General features: G+C 39.4%; 1 protein-coding gene across 1 annotated transcript in view; it reads left to right on the top strand.

Moving 5' to 3' along the window:
• The window catches only part of DCBLD2 (discoidin, CUB and LCCL domain containing 2), a 46,377-nt gene that overhangs the window by 18,678 nt on the left and 7,658 nt on the right, over positions 1 to 20,041 (top strand). The window contains exons 3-11 of the mRNA XM_037378339.1: positions 3,664 to 3,801; positions 5,022 to 5,073; positions 6,424 to 6,496; positions 9,999 to 10,132; positions 10,802 to 10,842; positions 13,469 to 13,684; positions 15,272 to 15,396; positions 19,352 to 19,499; positions 19,874 to 20,041. Coding sequence (XP_037234236.1) covers positions 3,664 to 3,801; positions 5,022 to 5,073; positions 6,424 to 6,496; positions 9,999 to 10,132; positions 10,802 to 10,842; positions 13,469 to 13,684; positions 15,272 to 15,396; positions 19,352 to 19,499; positions 19,874 to 20,041 — 1,095 coding nt within the window. The remainder of the gene's footprint in view (positions 1 to 3,663; positions 3,802 to 5,021; positions 5,074 to 6,423; positions 6,497 to 9,998; positions 10,133 to 10,801; positions 10,843 to 13,468; positions 13,685 to 15,271; positions 15,397 to 19,351; positions 19,500 to 19,873) is intronic.

The raw sequence follows: 20,041 nt of genomic DNA, 5'->3' as shown, positions 1-20,041 counted from the left end.
AAGAAAACAGTAATCTGTTTTCTTTTTCTCTGGTGACATGCCCATTTCAAGTATGCTTACCATTATTGCTCAGCAGATGAACTCTTTGTTTAGAACGCCAGAGTATTCTTAATGTAATTCTTAAATAATTGCATTTGGTTTACTGTTACTAAAGCGTATGTGGACATATCTTCTTGACACAATTCCTATATCCTAAAAATGTGCTGAAAAAAAGATGAGTAATAATGATAGCAGAACATCCTACCTTTAGTTCGTGCATACAACAACTAGATGCTGAAAGCAACACAGATCCTAAAATAATCTTTGATTCTTCAGATTTTCAAAGGAAATTTAACTGTAAGGTTTGTTTTTTCTCAGACATCTTCAGTAGTCTGTGAAGTTCTTGTAAGCAGCAGAGAGGGAGATGCAAAACTATGAGGATCATATATATCTTAACTGAAATGCTTTTCTTTTTATATGGAATCGCTCTGATTTGAGCTAATAATACTGCCAGGATTAAAGGATGTCAGGCTTGAAAAATTGTGTAGTTCAAGTGTCCCCCATTTTCTGATAATGTCCATAGTTTAATTTTTCTCCTCTTTAGAGGACAAAGTGAATCTCATGACTGTACGGCAGGGTTTTTTTCAAATAGCAGTGTGACATTATCATCTACATCAAGGTATATGTAGGCTTTTAAGACCCCTGTGGTTACTTTCCATAAAACTCAAAACAAATTGTCATTCTTCTTTTAGCAAAATTAGTTGTTACTGTGCAGATTAAAGCTTTAGGAAAGAAAATAAAATTAATCTGCAGAGAGACAGAAAGAGAGATTTACTTCACCAGGATTGTTTTTGTGCAACTCAAATGCTAATTCTGCTACACTGAGTCTTTTTATAAAGAGGCTAGTGGAATGTTAGCTTTTTTAATCCTCTTTTCCAACTGTTTCCTAGGTAAGCGTGTGTGAAAATCAGTATGTGCTTGGAGTAGTTGAGCCACACTTGGCCTAAAATAGGAAACACTGCAGTCCTTAAATGGCAAGGAACATTGAGTTCTGATAAGTCTATTACTCACTTGTAAAAGTGACTTAATGGTTTCAAGTAAATTTTCTACTTCATTTATTTCTCTTGACTTTCAGCTGTTCCCAGCTTGTGTAGTAGCATGGTATGTTGAACAAATATGTGTGTTGTTCTACTTTTAAATAAATTAAATCACAGAACAAACAGTGATATTAACATTGACAGATACAGATGATGCAGATTCTTGAATGTTCATATTTGAAGCAACAAACACTGGAGGGATTAAACAGTGACCTGAATTTGTTTGGAAGAAATCTGGATTTATCCTAAGTTTTTTCATTCAAGACTGCTAGCATGATCTAATGTTAAAATACTTGTATTACGTAAAATCTGAAATTCAGTGATACCTACTTTAACGCAAAATTACTTAAAAATTGGCTGATTAGATTAAAAAGTTGTTAGTGGGTTAGTTCACCGACAGAGGTTTCTAATGAAGCTTTTAAGGGCTAGTTCTAATTCCAAGCCTTTTCGATATTTACCAATAAAACAAAAGAATATTCAAATCCTTGGTTTGAAATTTGTCTCTAGTTTAAGTAAGATCTAGAGGTAGTTTTTATTAGCTTTCATCACAGTCCAATCACTGTGTGTCTACAGTCAGATTTACTTATTTAGTACATGCAGTGTAATGCTAGACCTACAGGAGCAGAGAATGTAAGCTGCTGTGGGAATTCCCTCTCCTGATGCAGTGTTGTTGTACAAAAGTACTTGGGGTCATTCAATGCCTAAATACAGACAAAATAGAGAAATTACATCTTCTGCACGTACCATTGACTGAGGTGTCATGACAGTAATGTTTTGTCCATTTCTAGTGCTTGCTTTTTAAAAAGATTGCTAAAAATCTGGTGAGAGGCCAGTGAAGAATTAGAAAAATGATTCATAGTCTCAAAAGTATGTCTTGCCATGCATCATAAAGTGCATCAGTCTACAGTTTGTCAAAGGCTGTATCTCCATGGTACTAGCAGCACTGGATAGTTTAGGCAAGCTAGATTTAAATGTCTTGCCCTGTATATTTGTCAAAGAAGAGGAGATATGGTTTCTTGAGGACATTCTGATCTACCCTGAGAGGAGTCTCATTCTGGTCAATTGTGTAACAAAACAAAACTTAAAAAACAAAGGAGAATAAAAGTGGTAGTTGAAAAAATTACGCAGTTCATCATAATAAATGCAGTTAATCATTGAAACATGACTTGGAGCAGAACATAGGGTCAATATGGAGATTTGGTAAAAGAGAACTTATTTCTTTGTATCTGTTGCTGATAACCAGTTTAAGTGGTGAGTTGAGGTAAGGTTATATTTGTATAATATTATAAATTTCATTGAAGTATTGTAAAATCTATTTTCTCTTTTTTCATTAGAATATACTCTTGCTTTGTTCAAAAATATATGAATAAGCAACATTTACAAAGCCTTGAATAATGATAGGAATTTGTATTTCTAATTTTTAAATTTATTTGATCAGTATTTGAGAGTGCAGTTCACTTTTTAAAGGAATTTGACATGCATGTTATATTTGTGTTGCATTGTATTTGTTAAGAACTATTCCTGCAGTACAGTGTTAGTCCACTCCCTCTAGTTCAGTTTCGTAATTTGCCTTTAGTTGAGAAGGGAGCCTGGCTTCTTTTTTTTGGTGTTTTATGATATAACATACTTATGCTCAAGAAAGCAAATAAATTAATGTTAGACTGAAACATACGCAGTGTCATTTGTTGCTGGTGATTATCCACTTCGATTATCCAGTGCAGAATCTTAAATAGTGTTATAGATGGTTTACAGTATTGAGTGATCAAGGGAGCCTATAGAACAGGTTTGGTTTTTCTTTTTTTTCTTAACAGGTTAATAAAATGGTCAGTGTTTTATTAAAGTTTCTAATTAGTAGAAGTGCAGAATTCCCTATTGACTTGGGTGCATTTAACAGACATTCATCCAGGTAAAGGCTTTTGGCAGTAATTGTGGGACTTCATAGTGCAAATACTGTCAGCATCTGCAGACTCCAGCATCTCAGTTTAAAATGTATAATTTTTGATGGCAAGAGAAGTATCCAGATGCAGAACCTCTCAGGTTTTATAGGTGCAGCAAACCAGAAAGTGAACCAACTGGCAGTTTATATTGATGGTACTTGCATATACTTAATGCTGAAGTGCCGTGAGTCATGCCTGCTGCTGTCCTAAATGAAGAAAAGCAGTTGACAGAAACCATGAAATAGTAAACGATAAAGAAGTGCCCCAACAGCTGGGGGAGGAGAAGAGCTTTTTTCTCATTTGCTTCTATAGGTGATTCTTATTGCCCTAACTTGATCCCATTCCCTAACAGATTTCTCACAGTCTTTGACGAACTGGCTGTGAGAGTTATGCATGGCTAGAGGTGAATGGGATAAGGTCACATTTATTTGCACGTGTTAAGGGTATGAGAGTTTCTTACCTGCTGACAGTGACAAATGTGGTACCCATATTCTTCCATTTGCCTTAAATGGACACTGATGACATCATTTCATGTCACGCACATGGATTTGTTTTTGAATATACACCAGTAATGTGAGCTTACACTGCAATTGAAATAAGATGCCTATTATGTATGTTGGTTTTGGTCTGTCTCCCTCTTCTCTCCATAGGAAAATACTGTGGGTTTGGCTTTCAAATGGATGGTTTAATTACTTCAAAAAGTAATGAAGTCACAGTACAGTTCATGAGTGGAACACACACTTCTGGACGTGGATTTCTTGCAGCTTATTCAACCACTGACAAATCAGGTATTTATTTGGTAATTTTTCTGTGCTGGTAAAATCAGAGCTGTCTCATAAAAACACGTAACTCATTTATTTATTCCCCTGACCTCGCAAATTAACTTCTAAAAATGAAGACTCTGAATGCAGTCTTCCTGATACTTCTGCATAGGAAGTGAGACCGGCAGTTACTGTAAGTTGCTGTAGTTTTAAAGAAACGGTATCGAAGCTTACCTTGGATAGCAGAAGAAGAGTCATAGTTATCTTTACGAATGAAAGAACTGCTTCAGATAAAGGACAAAATACATTTTTTCAGGTACTAGTCAAGCTGGCAGATAACTAACAAGTTTTCTTGCTGAGATTTATATATTGTATACAGACCAACCTCACAGAAAATTTTATTTCAATAACAGTATTGAAAAATCCCTCAGCTCTTTAATTATATCATCTGCTGACTACTTTTTAGTCTTTTTGCCAGTTCTTGTTTGTTATGTGGTTTTGGTTATTCTGGCCTCTGAAAGAGGTTGCTGTATTTGTTTTGCATCTCCTTCCACTCATTGTAAAGGTGTGTGACTTACGTGGTCCAGAAGGAAATGAAGGATTGCCAGCAACAGCTTCACAAGGCAAAAGGCTTGAGAAGACCCCTTCTGGAAGTAATGCTAAAAAGAGCAGATAAAGAGTTTTAATTTTTAATTTTTATTTTGTGGTTTTCCTGATGCTTTTCTCTGTATGTGTGTTTCAGACTGTGTGTGCTGAAACACAGCAGAGAGAAATGTGAAATGTGAGATATTGGTCATGGGTGCCAGTAACATGGCTCTTAATAGCTTATTCCCTGTGCTGCCTGGTTTCAGTGCTGTAGGACTGTTAAATGCTGAAAACACAGGCCTGTTTAGTCAACTTACTTAATTTTATGGAAAGATCGTATGTTTGTGTGTCTGAATTATCTTAGGATCTCTGCACTATAGCTATAAATCAAAATTAAGCTGCACAGAAAATGTTTTTTGTTGTGTTTCTCTTCTGGTCTATGTCACATTCTCAGTGATTTCCCAGTTACTCAGCCAAATTATCAAGGTTCTACTGTAATACCGAATCTGTTGCAAGAAAATTTAGTAGGAATGTAGTTTTTTTCATTCTGAATCTTTTGTTTAAGCCACAGAGGCTCAAATGTATATATTTGTGCACTTGAGGAAGCATATTCAAACTTATTGTCTTTATCATCCTCTTGACCTAACATTTTTTCTTTCCAGACCTAATTACCTGTTTAGACAATGCAAGTCAATTTTCCGAACCAGAATTCAAGTAAGACTGACTTTTACCTGTTTCCCCCCAGTCTCTTTAGTGATGTCGTTTTAATGTTTCTGCTTCCCTCTGTTACTTATACCTGATGCAGCTTGAAAATTGGCTGTCCGGAGAACCTAAGAAACAAACTAATTAGGGTTAGAGCCAAATAACTTTGACATTTGCGCTCCTCCTTCCTCCCTCTCTCTCTTTCCTGTTTTTGTTACATATGTGCAGCATACAGTAGAGCCTCGTTAATTTGCACTAACACAAAAGCGCCAATATTCACATAGAAAGAATATTGCTTTTAGAAACCTATATTACAGCAGGTATACACCTTAAATACTGCAATTCCTATTACAGTTACTTAAGGAGCACTAAACTGTGAAATGTGTTAAAAATTACAAACCCATTTCACAGTTTGGTGTGAATTAATGAGATTCTGTGGAGACATAAAATGCTGTACCTTCTGGTGGGGGAAACAGGCCATTTCCATGTTTTATCCTTCTCCGTTTCCATCTAAAGCAGGGACAGTGTTTAAAGCTGCAGACTGTTGTGAAGTACATAAATACACTTTCTGGAGAACTTCAGCCCCGGCATTATTAAATGTTTCAAAGTGCAACCTTTGCCTTTCTCTTTCATTTCCCCAAGTTCAAAATAGGCTTCTTATTGTAGGTTCTGGCCTTATTCAACATGTGCTGAAGTCTGTGAATCCCACTATTTTCATGGTACCTGCAACATTGCTTCAACTGCTGTTGAACTGCAGTGAAGATGTTAATAGTTTACTCCAGCTCATTGTTAAATCTTGAAGGTCTGATAGTTTTTGTATGTGCAATTTGAAATGGCACAAGAACACGAACATGGGCTTGCATCAGAGGTGCAGACATCTTGCCTCTTGCTTTTCAGGAGCTAGTAGTATTAACTGAATTTTGCCAGTTTTTTGCTATCAAAGCATTGCCAGGAGCTGTTATAAAAGAGCATTACTTTTCATATGTGTTACTTAAAGATGCAGAATAAATAGATATGCAAATCTCTTATTTATAAAATATAATTAATTAATATTGGTACTTACATGACTTTCAGTTTAAAGAAGCCATGCAGTATTTATGTTATAAAATGCTGGCTTTATTAATTTATTGTATTGAGACTGGAACTTTCAACTTTTCTCAACTTTTTCAAGTCTGTTCTGTACTTCTATTCCTGAGTACTTTTTTGTCTGATTTGATACGTCTTCCATTAGGATGTATCCTTAAATAGTGATATACGAATGATAACAGTGCATTGTAGATCAAAAACATAGTGACTATTCTATAATGTTGTAAGTGTTGTAGTTGCATGCATATATTTACTTGATATTTTCTTCTCTTCCAGTAAGTACTGTCCAGCTGGATGCGTGATTCCTTTTGCTGATATTTCAGGCACTATTCCCCATGGATACAGAGACGTAAGTAAAAATACTGTGGGCTCACATGAATTTTGATAAAACACGCAGTGTATAATTACAAGTCAATTGTAGTTGTTCACATTAGTTCTGCTGCTTGGGTTCTGGAATTTGTATGTCCTGAAGTGAATAGCATGGTGCTCACTTTTTTGCACAGCTGGTGAATGGCTGGTGCCTCAGATGTTGCCATCTCCAAGGAGTTAAGTAGTGAAGTAAAGACTCAAGTGTTTTTGTAAGGCCTGCTGAGAAGGGTGAATTGATCAAAATATTGTTTTCTATTTCCTGTTTTGTTTTTGTTGGCTTTCTCAGGTTGGGAAATTCAGATTCATAAAGAGAAAACCAGTTTTTTAATGATGTGGTTTAATCTCATGGTTACCTTAATTTTTTATTACAACATGATAGATGAAATAATATTTATACTCAGCAGCTATAAAACTATTTGCAAAACAGAGTTCATACTGTAATAGTTCTATAAAATGAAAATCTTTAATAATGTACTATTTACGTAGAACACTACAAAAACCTGCACAATTTTTCTGATGTAAGCTTTTGCAACTGGATTAGCATACCTGCTATAGGACTGGATAGTGTTTGTTTTGTTTATTTTAAAGTTATTATTATTTTTCCAGCAATGTAGTAAAAAATTACAGTAAACCTCTGTATTTATGAGAGGACTGGAGCACCTCTCCTGTGAGACTGGCTGAGAGAGTTGGGGTGGTTCAGCCTGGAGAAGACAAGGCTCCAGGGAGACCTTACCAGCCTGCCAGTACCTGAAGGGGCCAACAGGAAGGATGGAGAGGGGCTTTGTACAGGGGCATGTAGTGATAGGGCCAGGGGTGGTGGCTTTAAACTGAAAGAGCAGAGATTTAGATCAGCTGTGAGGAGGAAATGGTTCAGTGTGGGGGTGGTGAGGTGCTGGCAGCAGAGGCTGCCCAGAGCAGCTGTGGGTGCCCCATCCCTGGCAGGGCTCAAGGCCAGGCTGGACAGGGCTGGGAGCAGCCGGGGCTGGGGGAAGGGGTCCCTGCCCATGGCGGGGGGGGCTGGGGCTCGGTGATGTTTAAGGTCCCTTCCAACCCAAACCATTCTCTGATTCTGTGATCTTAAAATATTCTTTTAATAAGCCATTAGGTCTAGCACAGAGGAAAGACAATTTTAAAATGTTAGTAAGCAAAGATTTTAATATTAAATACAAACCCAAAGTGTGCCTCTCTGATGATCTTTTCTCAAATATCTGTAAATCCTAGGCTACCTGCTTAAATAATTACCCATTGTATAAATGTCACCACAGCATAACTGTGTTATATGATCTGGTCCACAGTGAGTTCTTATTGAAACGGCTGCAAGATAGTTTTTGTAGCTAGTAACAAGATGGAGTTGTTTTTCTATCAAACATATTTGCAGCATCTGTAGGAGTCCTGTTTGCTGGGAATTTTTTTGCCAAAATCTGGAAAAACTGTTTTTTATAGAGGAAAAAGGAAACGTTAGGAAATAATGTCCTGTGGCTTTCTTTTTGTGTACTTCATTGCTCCGAATAAAAAAGCAGATAATTTCCCAGAAGTCAAGCTGTGTGGAAAGAAATCAAATTGTCCAGCACTGCAGACCAAATTACAGGTAGAGATTTCTCCTGCATCTCTTTCAAATGATCAGCAGCTGCTTGCTGCTTTTAAAAATACCCTAAGTCTTGGTTCTTTTCTATGTGACCAAGTCCTTGCCGCTGACTTGGACCTCTCATTGCTGACATCTGGTGAGCAGGGAGGGGAGAGAATCCCATGCTCTTACTTTCAGGGGAAAGTAGGAAAGGAAGGGGGAGCTGTGTGCATGAGCAAGACACAATTACATTTATTTAGAAAGCTTTTGGGATGTTTGAGAGCTGGGGAGTAGGGTTAAAGTTTTTATGTGTGAATATACTGTGGAGAGTTATTTTTGGAGAAGTCTGGTCAGCAGGTATTTTTGCCAGTGAGCTTGAGATACAGGGGCATCCTGGCATGCTGCACCATGTAATTCTTTCTAAAGAAGCCACAACGGAGAATGTTGTTCTGTTTTTAAAACAATGTGAGAAAGAAAAAAAAATCATCTATGAAGCCTTCCTTCTCTGGAAAGGACCTGCTGACTCCTTCGGAAAGAATTGTGGTGAGGCTCTGTAGCACCCAGTGGGCTGGCTGGCAGAGCAGTGCAGCAAGTGCGTTTAGTAGTGACAGCTAGCAGTGGACTTTGTTTGGGGGAGCAAGTGTTAACAGTAAATAAAAATCTGCAGGCATCATCTATTGTTTATTGACTTGAGCAAGTCTGCATTGGGATACCACACTAGTAATAAGAAGCTAAATATGGTTTCTGGGAAGTATGTTGGGAGATAACCCAGGTGGTCCTTCACAGACAGCTTGGGCCCACTCGATCTAAAATTCAGGTTGATCCCTGTCTCACCGGTTATGATCAAGGGGCTGCAGAATGCAACGTGCCTGTGCATATCGCAGTGCTGCACGTTGCAGGAACGCCTGTGAATAGCTCTCTGTGCCCGTTGCACTGTCTGCAGCCAGTGATCTCCCAGAAGCCATGGTACAAAGCCGCTGCTGCTAAACTTCTTTTGGAAGTGGACTGTTTCTCTGCTCCTGAGCACTAGGGTGTTTCTTGGTTAAGCCCAGAAGGGTTTGGTTCCCAGCTGGAGAAGATCTCCTGGGCTAGCTTTTGTCCAGGAGATAGAGGTGTCCTGCTTTGCTCCCTCTGTGGTGCATCCGAAGGTCTCAGCGTGGTGAGTCAGCCCTGCTCTCTGTGGCGCAGCTGGCCTGCAAGCCAGCGAGATGGCAGCGCCACTGTGACACTTGTTAGTGGATCTGGGCTAACGCTCGTTCAGGGAGAGAAGGAAAGAACAGGATGTCCTGCAAAAACTTTTTGCATAACTGATCTCCATTGATTCTGTATAACCTAGGTAATCGGCTGCTTTAGAATTAATTGTATTCATGTATTACTGTGGGTTTATATGGATCAGAGTGCTGGGTGGCTAAACCATATTTAACCATGAATTAAAATAAAATATATAACCCATCAGCTAAAAGCTATGAAATCTGCAGTGCATCACTCCTTAATTGTGAGAAAATGGAAAAAAAAACACCTTTCAGTGTGCTTTCTATTAAAGGGTTTCCTATGTATTAATGTATTGAACTCTGTTGTCTAACGTGATAGATTTATTGTAGACTGAAAGTCTGGCTGGCTGGCTTTTTCAAACTGATTCACCTTTGTAATTTGTTTGATCTTATTTAATTACAAGAGTTACATTCCAAATATATCTGGATGAGGACACAGTGAAATGTAGGACCTTCTGTTTGTATAAATTCTATAATAAATCAAAGATGAATGGTTTCTAAATAATGGAGATAACAGTTAAATAAGAACAGTATCTTCATGTAAGAATAACAAAGACTAACTGGACAATGTAGCATTTACAATATACAGTATAGTATTTAATTTTTTTACAACGTAGTGTTAAATTTTTCTTCCCCCCCTCTTCAAGTCATCATCACTTTGTATGGCTGGTGTTCATGCAGGCGTCGTGTCAGATACGCTGGGTGGCCAAATCAATGTTGTAATCAGCAAGGGCATTCCATACTATGAAGGCTCCCTGGCTAACAATGTCACCTCAAAAGTGTAAGTATACTTCCCATGTTCTCTTTTTCTTTAGCACCCTAGATCTTGGTAGTGTCCCGTTGCAGGATGAATTTCAGCTAGTGGAGCTGTTCTGTGGATAGGTTCTCTTCTGTAAGATTCTCAAAATGCTCTTTTGCCGTGGTGTGATTGTTTTACCAGATATTTTTAACCTCTAGATTATAAAGATTAATTTTCCAAATTCTGCGAGGAGGTTTTATCTTGCAAAATGTGTGGCATGACCATAAATTCATAGTGGTTTGTGGAAAAGTAATAATTTAATGGCAACTTTTTAGTTGCAGGGAAAAGACTCTCATTTTATTTCAGAAGTCCCAGGAATGAGAGCAGTCAGAGGAGACCGTGTCTTGTTATTATGATTAGCTTAATTTGAAAGGGAAGCATTTTAATGAAGTCTTCCCATTTTCTGGATGGATGTTTGTTTGAAAGCCTGTAACTCGGTATATCTGGACTAGATGTCAGTTGAAAAAGTGTCGGTGCTGAAGACGCTGCAGCTTGATGGCAGGGAGTGTTACATTAATAGGGAAGTGCTTGTTCAGGCATTTATGCGCATAGGTTTCAGTAGCAAGCAGACAAGAAAAAGAAATTGAAGACAGACTCTTTCAGTTTTCTTCACTGACTACCACAAAAATCTTAATCTTTTGTTCTGTGCAGGGGACCATTATCTACAAGTCTCTTCACATTTAAGACAAGCGGTAAGCATTATTACATGTATTACATCTTGATACTTTCTTACAAATCTTGTGCGTAGAAATGCATGTGCAGGTATTTTATTTCTCTCTTTTTTTTTTTTCCTAGTTAGCGAGACTTTTTTTACTGCATTCCTCAGTAATGTATATTTGAATTGGTTTACTATCTCATTTTGATGATTGTTATCACTATTTATAGATAGTGATGTATAAAGGAAGCCTTGCTTATCTGCAGAAAGAGATTGTTTCAGGTTATGTTCCTCTGTTATAGTCTGGTTTAAAGTGACTTGACTCCCATACTTCAAACACACTGCTAAAGCAGAGCTGGGCACCTGAGAGTTGCTCTTTATTTATGACAACTGTGCATTCTAGGCTCTTTCCAGGTTTACTCGGTACACTTCCCTTGTTGCTCCCTAAGAGAGCTAGCAGAAATCCCCAAATGATGCCTCAACTTTCTCTACTTCCTTTTACTTTTTTTTCTGCCATATTCTTGCACAATGCTATGTGATAAATTCCTTCTCTCTCTTGCTCTGGAAGGGCATCTCTTGGGCCTGGCTCTGTGTGTAAGTTGTGTTCCTGCTTGACTGCCATGACACGTTTTGTAAACGTGTACCTGGTTGCTGGTTGGTAGAGCAAGTGTTGCCCCTTTGTCAACCTTTCTGCATTGCACAGTTTTACTTTCTATCAATTACCTATTTTTCAAATAAATAAGCTGTAGTTCTCTAAAGGGGAGTCACTTTTCTGTAAGTCACTTTGAATGCCATCCTTTGAGTGGATGTTGGAAGTATTGTGAAGACAGTGGCCTTTGTTTAGGCTCTTTTTAACTGTTTTAATTAATGTAAAAAAACCCCCAACCAAGAACAAAAGCATTGCATCTGTTTTCTGTAAGGATAAAGGTTTTTTTTAAACAAAAGGGGAAATCATACACATACTTCTCAAAAGTAAACAAGTACTTTTCCTATTATATAAATAAAACTGATGCTGGATGGGAATATAAAGTCAGGAATCCAGTGGGCAGGGGTGTTTGGAGATGGCGATGTATACAAACAAGTGAAAATTAGAAAATATAATCCACATAATACTCAAATAATTTTTCCTCCGGACCTCTACAAGAGCTGGAAGAAGGAATTGCATGTCTGGTGACCTTATGCATGGAGAATATTAAACACAGTGATCGAGGCAGCATTTGTTGTGGTTTTTTTGTCTTTCAAAATGTGATCTGACAGTGTATATGAAAGTAATTAAATAGCCTGGAAATATGAAGAGATAGGAGAAAATGCTGATCTAGGCTGGATCTGGATCCAGATCTAGATACGGATTTCAGTGACACATTTGAGAAATTGAATAAGCTGGAGCCAAGATGCAAGTCTAGATTAAAATGTGTGTAGTTGGGTGGCCTAGGTGTTAGCTGAAGGACAAAGAGGACCTCCATAGTATGCTCAGATGAGGTTTATCACACTGTGGTGAAGTTACTAGTGTAGCTCTGCCATAACAGTTGGTTTCATGACTTGTTACAAAACAGAAGAGTGTGTTACTAATGCTAGAGGTGCGGTTAGTGCAGAGGAAGGTGGAACTATTTGTACAGGAAGACCTGGCTGACTTTGAGACTTGAGTAACAGAAATTAATTGAAGGATCACAGAGCATGTATGAGGGGGTATGCAGAGACTGAGGCATTTCTGCTGCACACCGGTAGCTTGTTAGATGGCAAGGACAGATGAGGGAAGGGATTCGGTTAGTGAAGTGCTAATGTGATACTGTGCTGCAGCTGGTGAAGTATGGCCAGTCGGGTCAGTGAACTGTTAATGCCGTTGCACAGAGCATTGGCAAAGCCTTGTCTGGCATCCAGTGGGATGTGGGCTCTGCCACCTGCGCCTCCCCTGTTGAGGGGTCAGTGTGGAGCGAGGCTGCAGAGGTGCCTGCAGGGATGGGGGAGCTCACAGCAAAAGGGAAGCCAGGCTGCCTTCTTCAGGCTGGCTGGCTGAAGGCAGAGGTTGCTCTCAGCTGATGGATCTGGGGAATACTTGTTGGCACTGCAGAACCAGATTTCAGCAAAGAGCAAATGGGTATCAACTAGCCACAAGGAAATTCAGCCAGGAATTCAGGGGATGTGTTTTGGCCATCAGCAGAATGTGACACGGCAAGAACTTTGAGTAAGAATGATGGCAAAAAACATGACTTAATTTCTAGGATGTGTTTGAGCTCAAGGGCTTCCTACGTGCTTTGGTGTATTGTCCAAATTAACATTGTGATCCTGGGGTGGGTTTAAAACCCAGGAAGTGATATAGACATAAAAAAAGGAACATATGATCAAGTACTCTTAAACCATGACAGCTCCTCCAAAGCTTCTCATCTAGTGCTCGCTCTGGGTGGTAATTTGAGAGAATATCCACCTTACTCTTGAACAGGCATAAATCCTGAGATAATCATGACCACAAGTTTGGTTCCAGCATCACTGTTGTTCTGGCATCACTGTTAGAAAGCAGAAGATGGTGTGATTTGTTGGTAGTGATTTTATGGAATAAATTTAGATGGCAGTTTAATATTTGCACGTAAAGTCTTAAAATCCAAGCAGGTAAAATAATTGCGTAACTTGAATTTTCATTTTGATTCCTCACCTTTTCTGTTGCTCAGGTTGCTATGGGACACTAGGGATGGAATCCGGGGTAATCCCTGATTCCCAGATCACGGCATCATCTATTCTGGAGAGGTCTGACCCAACAGGACAAGTGGACATGTGGAAACCCGAAAATGCCAGACTAAAAAGGGTTGGTCCTCCTTGGGCTGCTTTCATCAGCGATGAACATCAGTGGTTGCAGATTGACTTGAATAAAGAAAAGAGAGTAACAGGTAGGTGAATCTGATGTGGCTTTTAAGCGGCATTCAAAAAGTTTGGTTACTGACTTCCTTTTTTCCAGTGCTTGGTCTTAGACAAAGTCCAAGTGACACTTCATTACCATTACAGCAAATGTGGTCCCAGGTCCTAGCTAATATGCTGGGGAGCCTGGAGTTGAACAGGTGGAGTTGCATAGTAGAGAACGCCTCAGTATTTGTTGAAATGTTTCCTGTGGTTTTATTGGATCCTTGATGCTTCTCGTTTCCTGCTGATTGTCTCCTTGGAGGTACAAATCCATATCCAGTCAGCTCAGTCCACTGGTACCTCTGATGCAAGTGTACTGGCTTATGTGTCTAGGTTTTCCCTGCTGCCTGTCATGGCCACAATGAATCCAACAGCGGAGATAGGAGCAGTTGCAGTGCAATGTGGGATAAGGAGCAGACAAAGGAAACCAGCTGGCAACCTCCCCTTCGCCTCGTTGCCTGAAGTGGGGCTTGGGCCAAGTGTTGGGGATGGGGGGCCCCTCTGCAGTCTGTTGTGCTTTCCCTCAGCAAATGGACCAGACAGTGCAGACTGATGCAGCCAGGCCCCAGGTCAGGCTCTGCTCCTTCCCAGAGGTGGACCATCCATCATGATTTTAGTAGCTGTGTTTATTTGGAGAGACGGCTGGTTGGAGGTGCTGTTTCCCAATCCGCTCTGGATGGTTTGCTTCACATTTTGGGAGCTGGGCGAGCGAGTGAGCTCACAGTTACCTGTTCCTGTTGGTCACAGTGTGGCCCATGGTGAAGCACTGAGGCGTTTGCGTTCTGGGTTTAACCTCAGGGGTAGCCTTAACTAGTGGCAGTGCAGCTGTTGTATCTTCTGTGCTGATGTTATTCTGTTTTCTATGTTGATTTAATTGTTCAGAGGTGATTCATTGTTGTTAATGGGTGTGTTTGCAATCTGACTTAAAAAATAAAGTATGCTTCATAGAGTCCTGGGCTTTAAGACTATAGTGAAATGTCCTCATTCAGTCAGTTTAGATTTGTCTCTTTCTCACATGCGTGGTTGGTCTCTGTAAGATCAGCTGCACACCCTGCCATCAGCAGCTTGGCTTCCTGTCATTAAGCAACTCAGGTTTGCCAGCAGCCTTTTGTTATTACCTCCCTGGGGACTGTTTGGATTTTACATTACTCTAATTTCTGTGCTAATAAGCTTTTACAAAACAGAATTCCTGTGTGAGTGGTTCTGCAGCGCTGGTGTCAGCTGTAGGAAGTTCAGTGGTCCCTTTAGGCTGGCAGTACAAAAGCAGGGAAGAGTGGTGCTGTCCCGGCAGCTGAGGCAGGAGTGGGCCGTGGTCAAATGAACAGGCTGTTTCCATCAAGAAGTAGGGGAAAAGTGCTTAGCGAGGTTGTATCGTGAGAATTCAAATATAAAAGTAAAATTATTACTGTTTCTGTCACTGTAGAAGTTGCAGACCCTGGCCCCTTGGATAAACGTTTTGAAATGTAACTGGACCAGTGGAGGTTCCAGCTGTGTAACTGTGGATTCAAAAGCTGATCAATTAATTTTTACAAACTGGTACTAGTATTTTGTCTAATTAGGCACCTTAATTTTCACAGGTATTATAACTACTGGATCGACCTTAGCAGGGTTCTACTATTATGTCTCAGCCTACAGAATTTTGTACAGTGATGATGCACAGAAATGGACAGTATACAGAGAACCTGGCATGGATAAAGATAAGGTAAAAGTACCGCATACTTCCTAGGTACGTTCTGTGGAGGTGTCACACCTGTAAATGAGACTAGTTTTGGTATGGTGAGGAAACATTAAGTAACTTTCCTTTTCAGCATCTATACAGAAGATAACATGAAAATATGCAAATATGTAAGGATTTGAACAGTCCTGAAATTCAGAGATTATTTTTATTACTATTTGTGGGTGGGAATGCTCTATACAAGAAACTTCCCTTGGTAGTGGTGAGCTGTCTGGCACTGTGTCCCTTTAAGAGTAAACAGATTTCTTTAAGGTTTACTTTCTTATCCTCTTGTGGTTACAGAATAAACCTTAGGGGTTGTATAACTTTCCATCTTTTATAATGTTTCTACCAATCTTACTTTATGACAAAATACTGGTAATTTTCTTGCTTGTGTAATAGATCGGCCCTTGCAGAGGGGTTTCCTTAAAAAATGAAATGGTATGTTCAGATGGCAAAATACTTTGCCACGCAATGTAGTATTGCATGTATACATGTAGTATTGCATACACGTAATAGTAACTAATAACCTAGTGACTTTTTAGAAATGGGTCCTAAGGAGGCCTGTCCATCTTTTTGGACCTACACATGAGCTAACAGACTGTTAACATGAAGTAGTAAAACGGAAAAAAAATTAATCCAGCATCTTTTGCTAGTTTTTCAGTGCCCTCTTCTGGCCATAAAATAAAATCTCAGCTAGCGAGCCACCTAGATTTAGGCTTCATGTTTAGTTTATTTTCTTCGAAAACCTTTGCAGCTGTTGCCTTTTAATTTAAGCATATTGTTTTTCTTGCAAATTCATGAAATGAAAAAAATTACGGAGCTTGAAATTACAGAAACAGATCTTTTTTTGCCCTCTCTATATCATTAGGTACAATGCATGAAGAACCGTACATATGCAGTTAGTGCCAGCTGTCATTAAATGACAGGAAAAAGGGTTGGGCATGGTTGATCTCTGGGGCTTCAGAACTTCAAAACCAGCAGATTTTTGCTCTGTCTGACATCATCTCACTTGATACAGCTTTGCTTTTGGATGTATATGCAGGTAGGCTTCTTGAAGCCTGACATAATTGCCCACCAGACCAACCAGGAGGTGCTATTCCCCATTTTTTTTTTTTAAAGACATTTGAAATTCCTGACGTTGTTGAGGACACTAGAAACCTTTCCAAGGGTTTCCTATAGTCCTCTTTGCAAATTGCTTCTAGAGATCTGTCAGTACTCAAGAAAAGCTTTTCTTAAAATTTTCCTATACGAAAAGATGATGATAAAATGCTTGAACTGGGGAAAAATGGGAAAGTTGCATGTTGGAAAAGTTTTGATTGACAGCACAGAGGCAAATGGAGAGTTTGATAGTAAATGCAATACGAAAGTAATTTCTTACAAGAAAACTTGCACTGTCTTGAGCTCAGAAGCAATTTTTTTTTTTTTGTCCAAAAAAATAAATGAACAAAAATACTGAGCTGCAGGTAAAGTTAAGTTATTATCATAACACTTGACATCAAAAGCTTGACTAATAAAAGCCTGGAGTAAAGAACTAATTTAGTGTTAATCTTTTGTGACGATAATAGTCAATGTTAATGATTCCTGTGGCCTTTGCTGTTACAGGCTTAGCCTCAGAAACCTGAATTGAGACTAATTTTTAGTGTTGGGCATCTGTTTTTCTAATTTGTAACTTCTGCATTTGTGGCTCAGGTAGCCAGATGCAGCTTGCCGCCCTCCTTTAGCAGTGGGCACCAGCAGGCACAGCACAAAAAAGGAGACAGTGCAGCAGGTTGGGCAGGCCACATCCCCTCAAACAGTTGCCTCTGTATTTTACTTCTTGTTTGCATCTTTAACCAAAACAAATAATTCTCTGGGGAGATATGTAGCCACAAGTCTGTCATTAAAAAAATAAAATAAAATAACGAGGGCCCTAGTTAAGGGGAGAAGGTGCTGTACATTGTGTACATTGGAACCCTGTCTTCTGTAGACACAGAAACTGTGACTGCTTTGTATTACTCATTTATTTCCAAAACAACACCATAGACTTCTGCATTTAATCTGTCTTCATTCATTGCTAGCAAGTATATTTAAGAACAATAAACTTAAATTCAGAGCAGGAAAAATATCACCAAGAGCCATGTGCTTGTACATCTGCACTGCAGTAAGTGGGGGACGAGCAGAGACTATACGCTTTGAAGGCAAACACGAGGTGTTCAGTACGTGAATAGGTTAGCAGTGAGTTTGATAGTGTTACTTAGATACATAAAAATGAAAATTCTGGTTACTAATTTAAGGTGTAGAAAAACCAGTACACTTGAGGTACTTCATTTAAATTACCAGATTATGTTTCCATGCCTAAATTGACTTATGTGTCTATTTGATCAGTCAGTGCTTTCAAACATGAGTAAGGACAAACCAAAATTTTTATGTGTAAGTAACAGTAATGAGGCTTGTGTATCTTCTGGGAAGGGATACAGGTTCTGTATGTCAGGGAGCCCAGGCAAGAGTCACTTGGAGTTGTTTGGGCTTTTGAATGGATAGTTTCCTGGAACTATTGTTTTTTTTCTCAAACCTGTAGGGATATTGTATTCATTTTGTTACAAAAACCTAAACACAGGGGTGCAATACAAAAAGCTCTATTTTGGGTATCAAGATTGAAACACCACTGATCTGCATTGATCGGAAAGGTGCTAAATAACTCCACTGCTCCATTTGATGCGGACGCATCAGCTGTCACACAAATAGGCTTGCCCTCAAGAGTGGCAAGATGCTTTACTGTTCACCAAGTGGTGTGAGTGAGCAGAAAACTCAAAACTCATAGTATTTATTTTTCAGGCAAGTGCCCTAATTCTGTTCTGTGTTATGTCCAGCATGATTTGCAATGTCTCTACTGGTGCTTTAAAACCGAACATTACTGTTTACTGCCACCTCCATGGAGATGTGTTACAATAACACCCAAGGGCTGCATCTGCGGAGCCAGAGCCCAAGTGCTACCCACGAACGTGGAGAGACAAGTTCACTTCCTACCCAAAGGCACGATACCAAACCAGTCCTCCCAGAGGAGATGGGATGGCTTGCTGGGTTGGAGTCTGGGCTTAGTTTCTGTATTATTTTAAGCAGGGTGGTGCAAAACCTGTAGTTGGCTGTACGTTTGTCAGCGTGCTTACACCACATCATACTGCAACTATAGGCTTTTACAGGTTGTACATTTCACCAGATTGTCACGTTTTTATGAGTTCTTTGTGTGTGAGGACCAGCAGTGAGAGACCAGCACCCATCCCTGGTGCAGAGCCGGTGCCCTTGGCTCTGGTGACACCGAGTGCTCCTGCAGTCCGAGCCGAGCCCTGTTTCACTTGTGGTGCAGCCCTTGCAGCCAGCAGCTGCTAGACGACAGGCTCATTGCATACCTGCCTGCCTCTCTCAGCGCTTTCCAAGAAATGCCATGCCCAGACAGACGGTGCTTAAACTGTCAGGCTGTGTGCCAGCACCACAGAATTCCTGCTCTCACGTTGTCACAGCTGCTTGTTTTGCTATATATATTTGAAAAGCAAGTGCAAAATACCAAAAAGGACTGAGTTAGAATTACTCAGTGCCATAAACATGATGTCTTTAACAGCATGCATTGCTTGGGGTGCAGCGGTAGAATATTACATGGTACCTTTATTCTGAAGTAGTTGTGTGTATACATGTACACCCGCCCCACCCCCACCCCCTTTATTTAGTCATATATTTGATAGGGCAAAGTGAGTGGATATGTGCAGGCAGCAGCACCATTCTGGGGTGAATTTTCAGCATTCTGCACCACTTATTTTTCCTAAATAAAATATCTAAATTGGTTGTAGTTACCCTAAATAAAACAACAAAATCGGTTGTAGTTACTTAGTTGCTATTGCTTTTGTATAACATAATGTTTGTCCCTCTCTTTTTTTTTTTTTTTTTTTTTTCCCCCTTCCTTTTCTAGGTATTTCAAGGGAACACTGAATTGTACCAGGAAGTTCGCAATAATTTCATTCCACCTATTATTGCACGCTTTTTTAGGATTAACCCCTTAAAATGGCACAAGAAAATTGCGATGAAAGTAGAATTGCTAGGATGTCAGTTTAGTATAGGTAAGGCAACTGAAAACCTTTCAACAAGCAGTGAAACAATTTGGCAAAGATTACATTGTGGGAATATTTTCAATGAGATAAAAGTATTTCTTAGCTGCATAATCCTTCTGTAACTGATACTTCTGAATTTCTTCCAAAGCTATTACACTTAACCTGGAAGATAACCCTGTATAGGCGTAAACAAGGTAATAAGTGTTTCAAAAGACACCAGTCACTTGCTTTCCATGTTACTGATTCACGGGGTTTTTTTTGTCATTCTGTAACATGAACAAAAGCTTTAGAGCAAAGTGTTCCAGCTCTCTTCTCCTGAAAAGGAACATGGAAAACAACCACTTCAATAAACTTATTATTTAATAATGTCTTTTCTTCTAAAGGGCGTGCTCCTAAAATCACCATGGCACCGCCACCTCCGAACAAGATTGACAAGAACGATGACTGTAGTGAAGACTTTATTCATTCAGTGAAGACTTCATTGCAGACAGACAAAACAACTTTCACACCTGAAATAAAAAATACCACAGTGACTCCAAGTGTAACCAAAG

Source organism: Falco rusticolus, chromosome 2 (assembly GCF_015220075.1).
Source record: "Falco rusticolus isolate bFalRus1 chromosome 2, bFalRus1.pri, whole genome shotgun sequence".
Taxonomy (NCBI): Eukaryota; Metazoa; Chordata; class Aves; order Falconiformes; family Falconidae; genus Falco; species Falco rusticolus.
The sequence above is the reverse complement of the archived record's forward strand: the minus strand, read 5'-3'. Positions and strand labels throughout refer to the sequence as shown.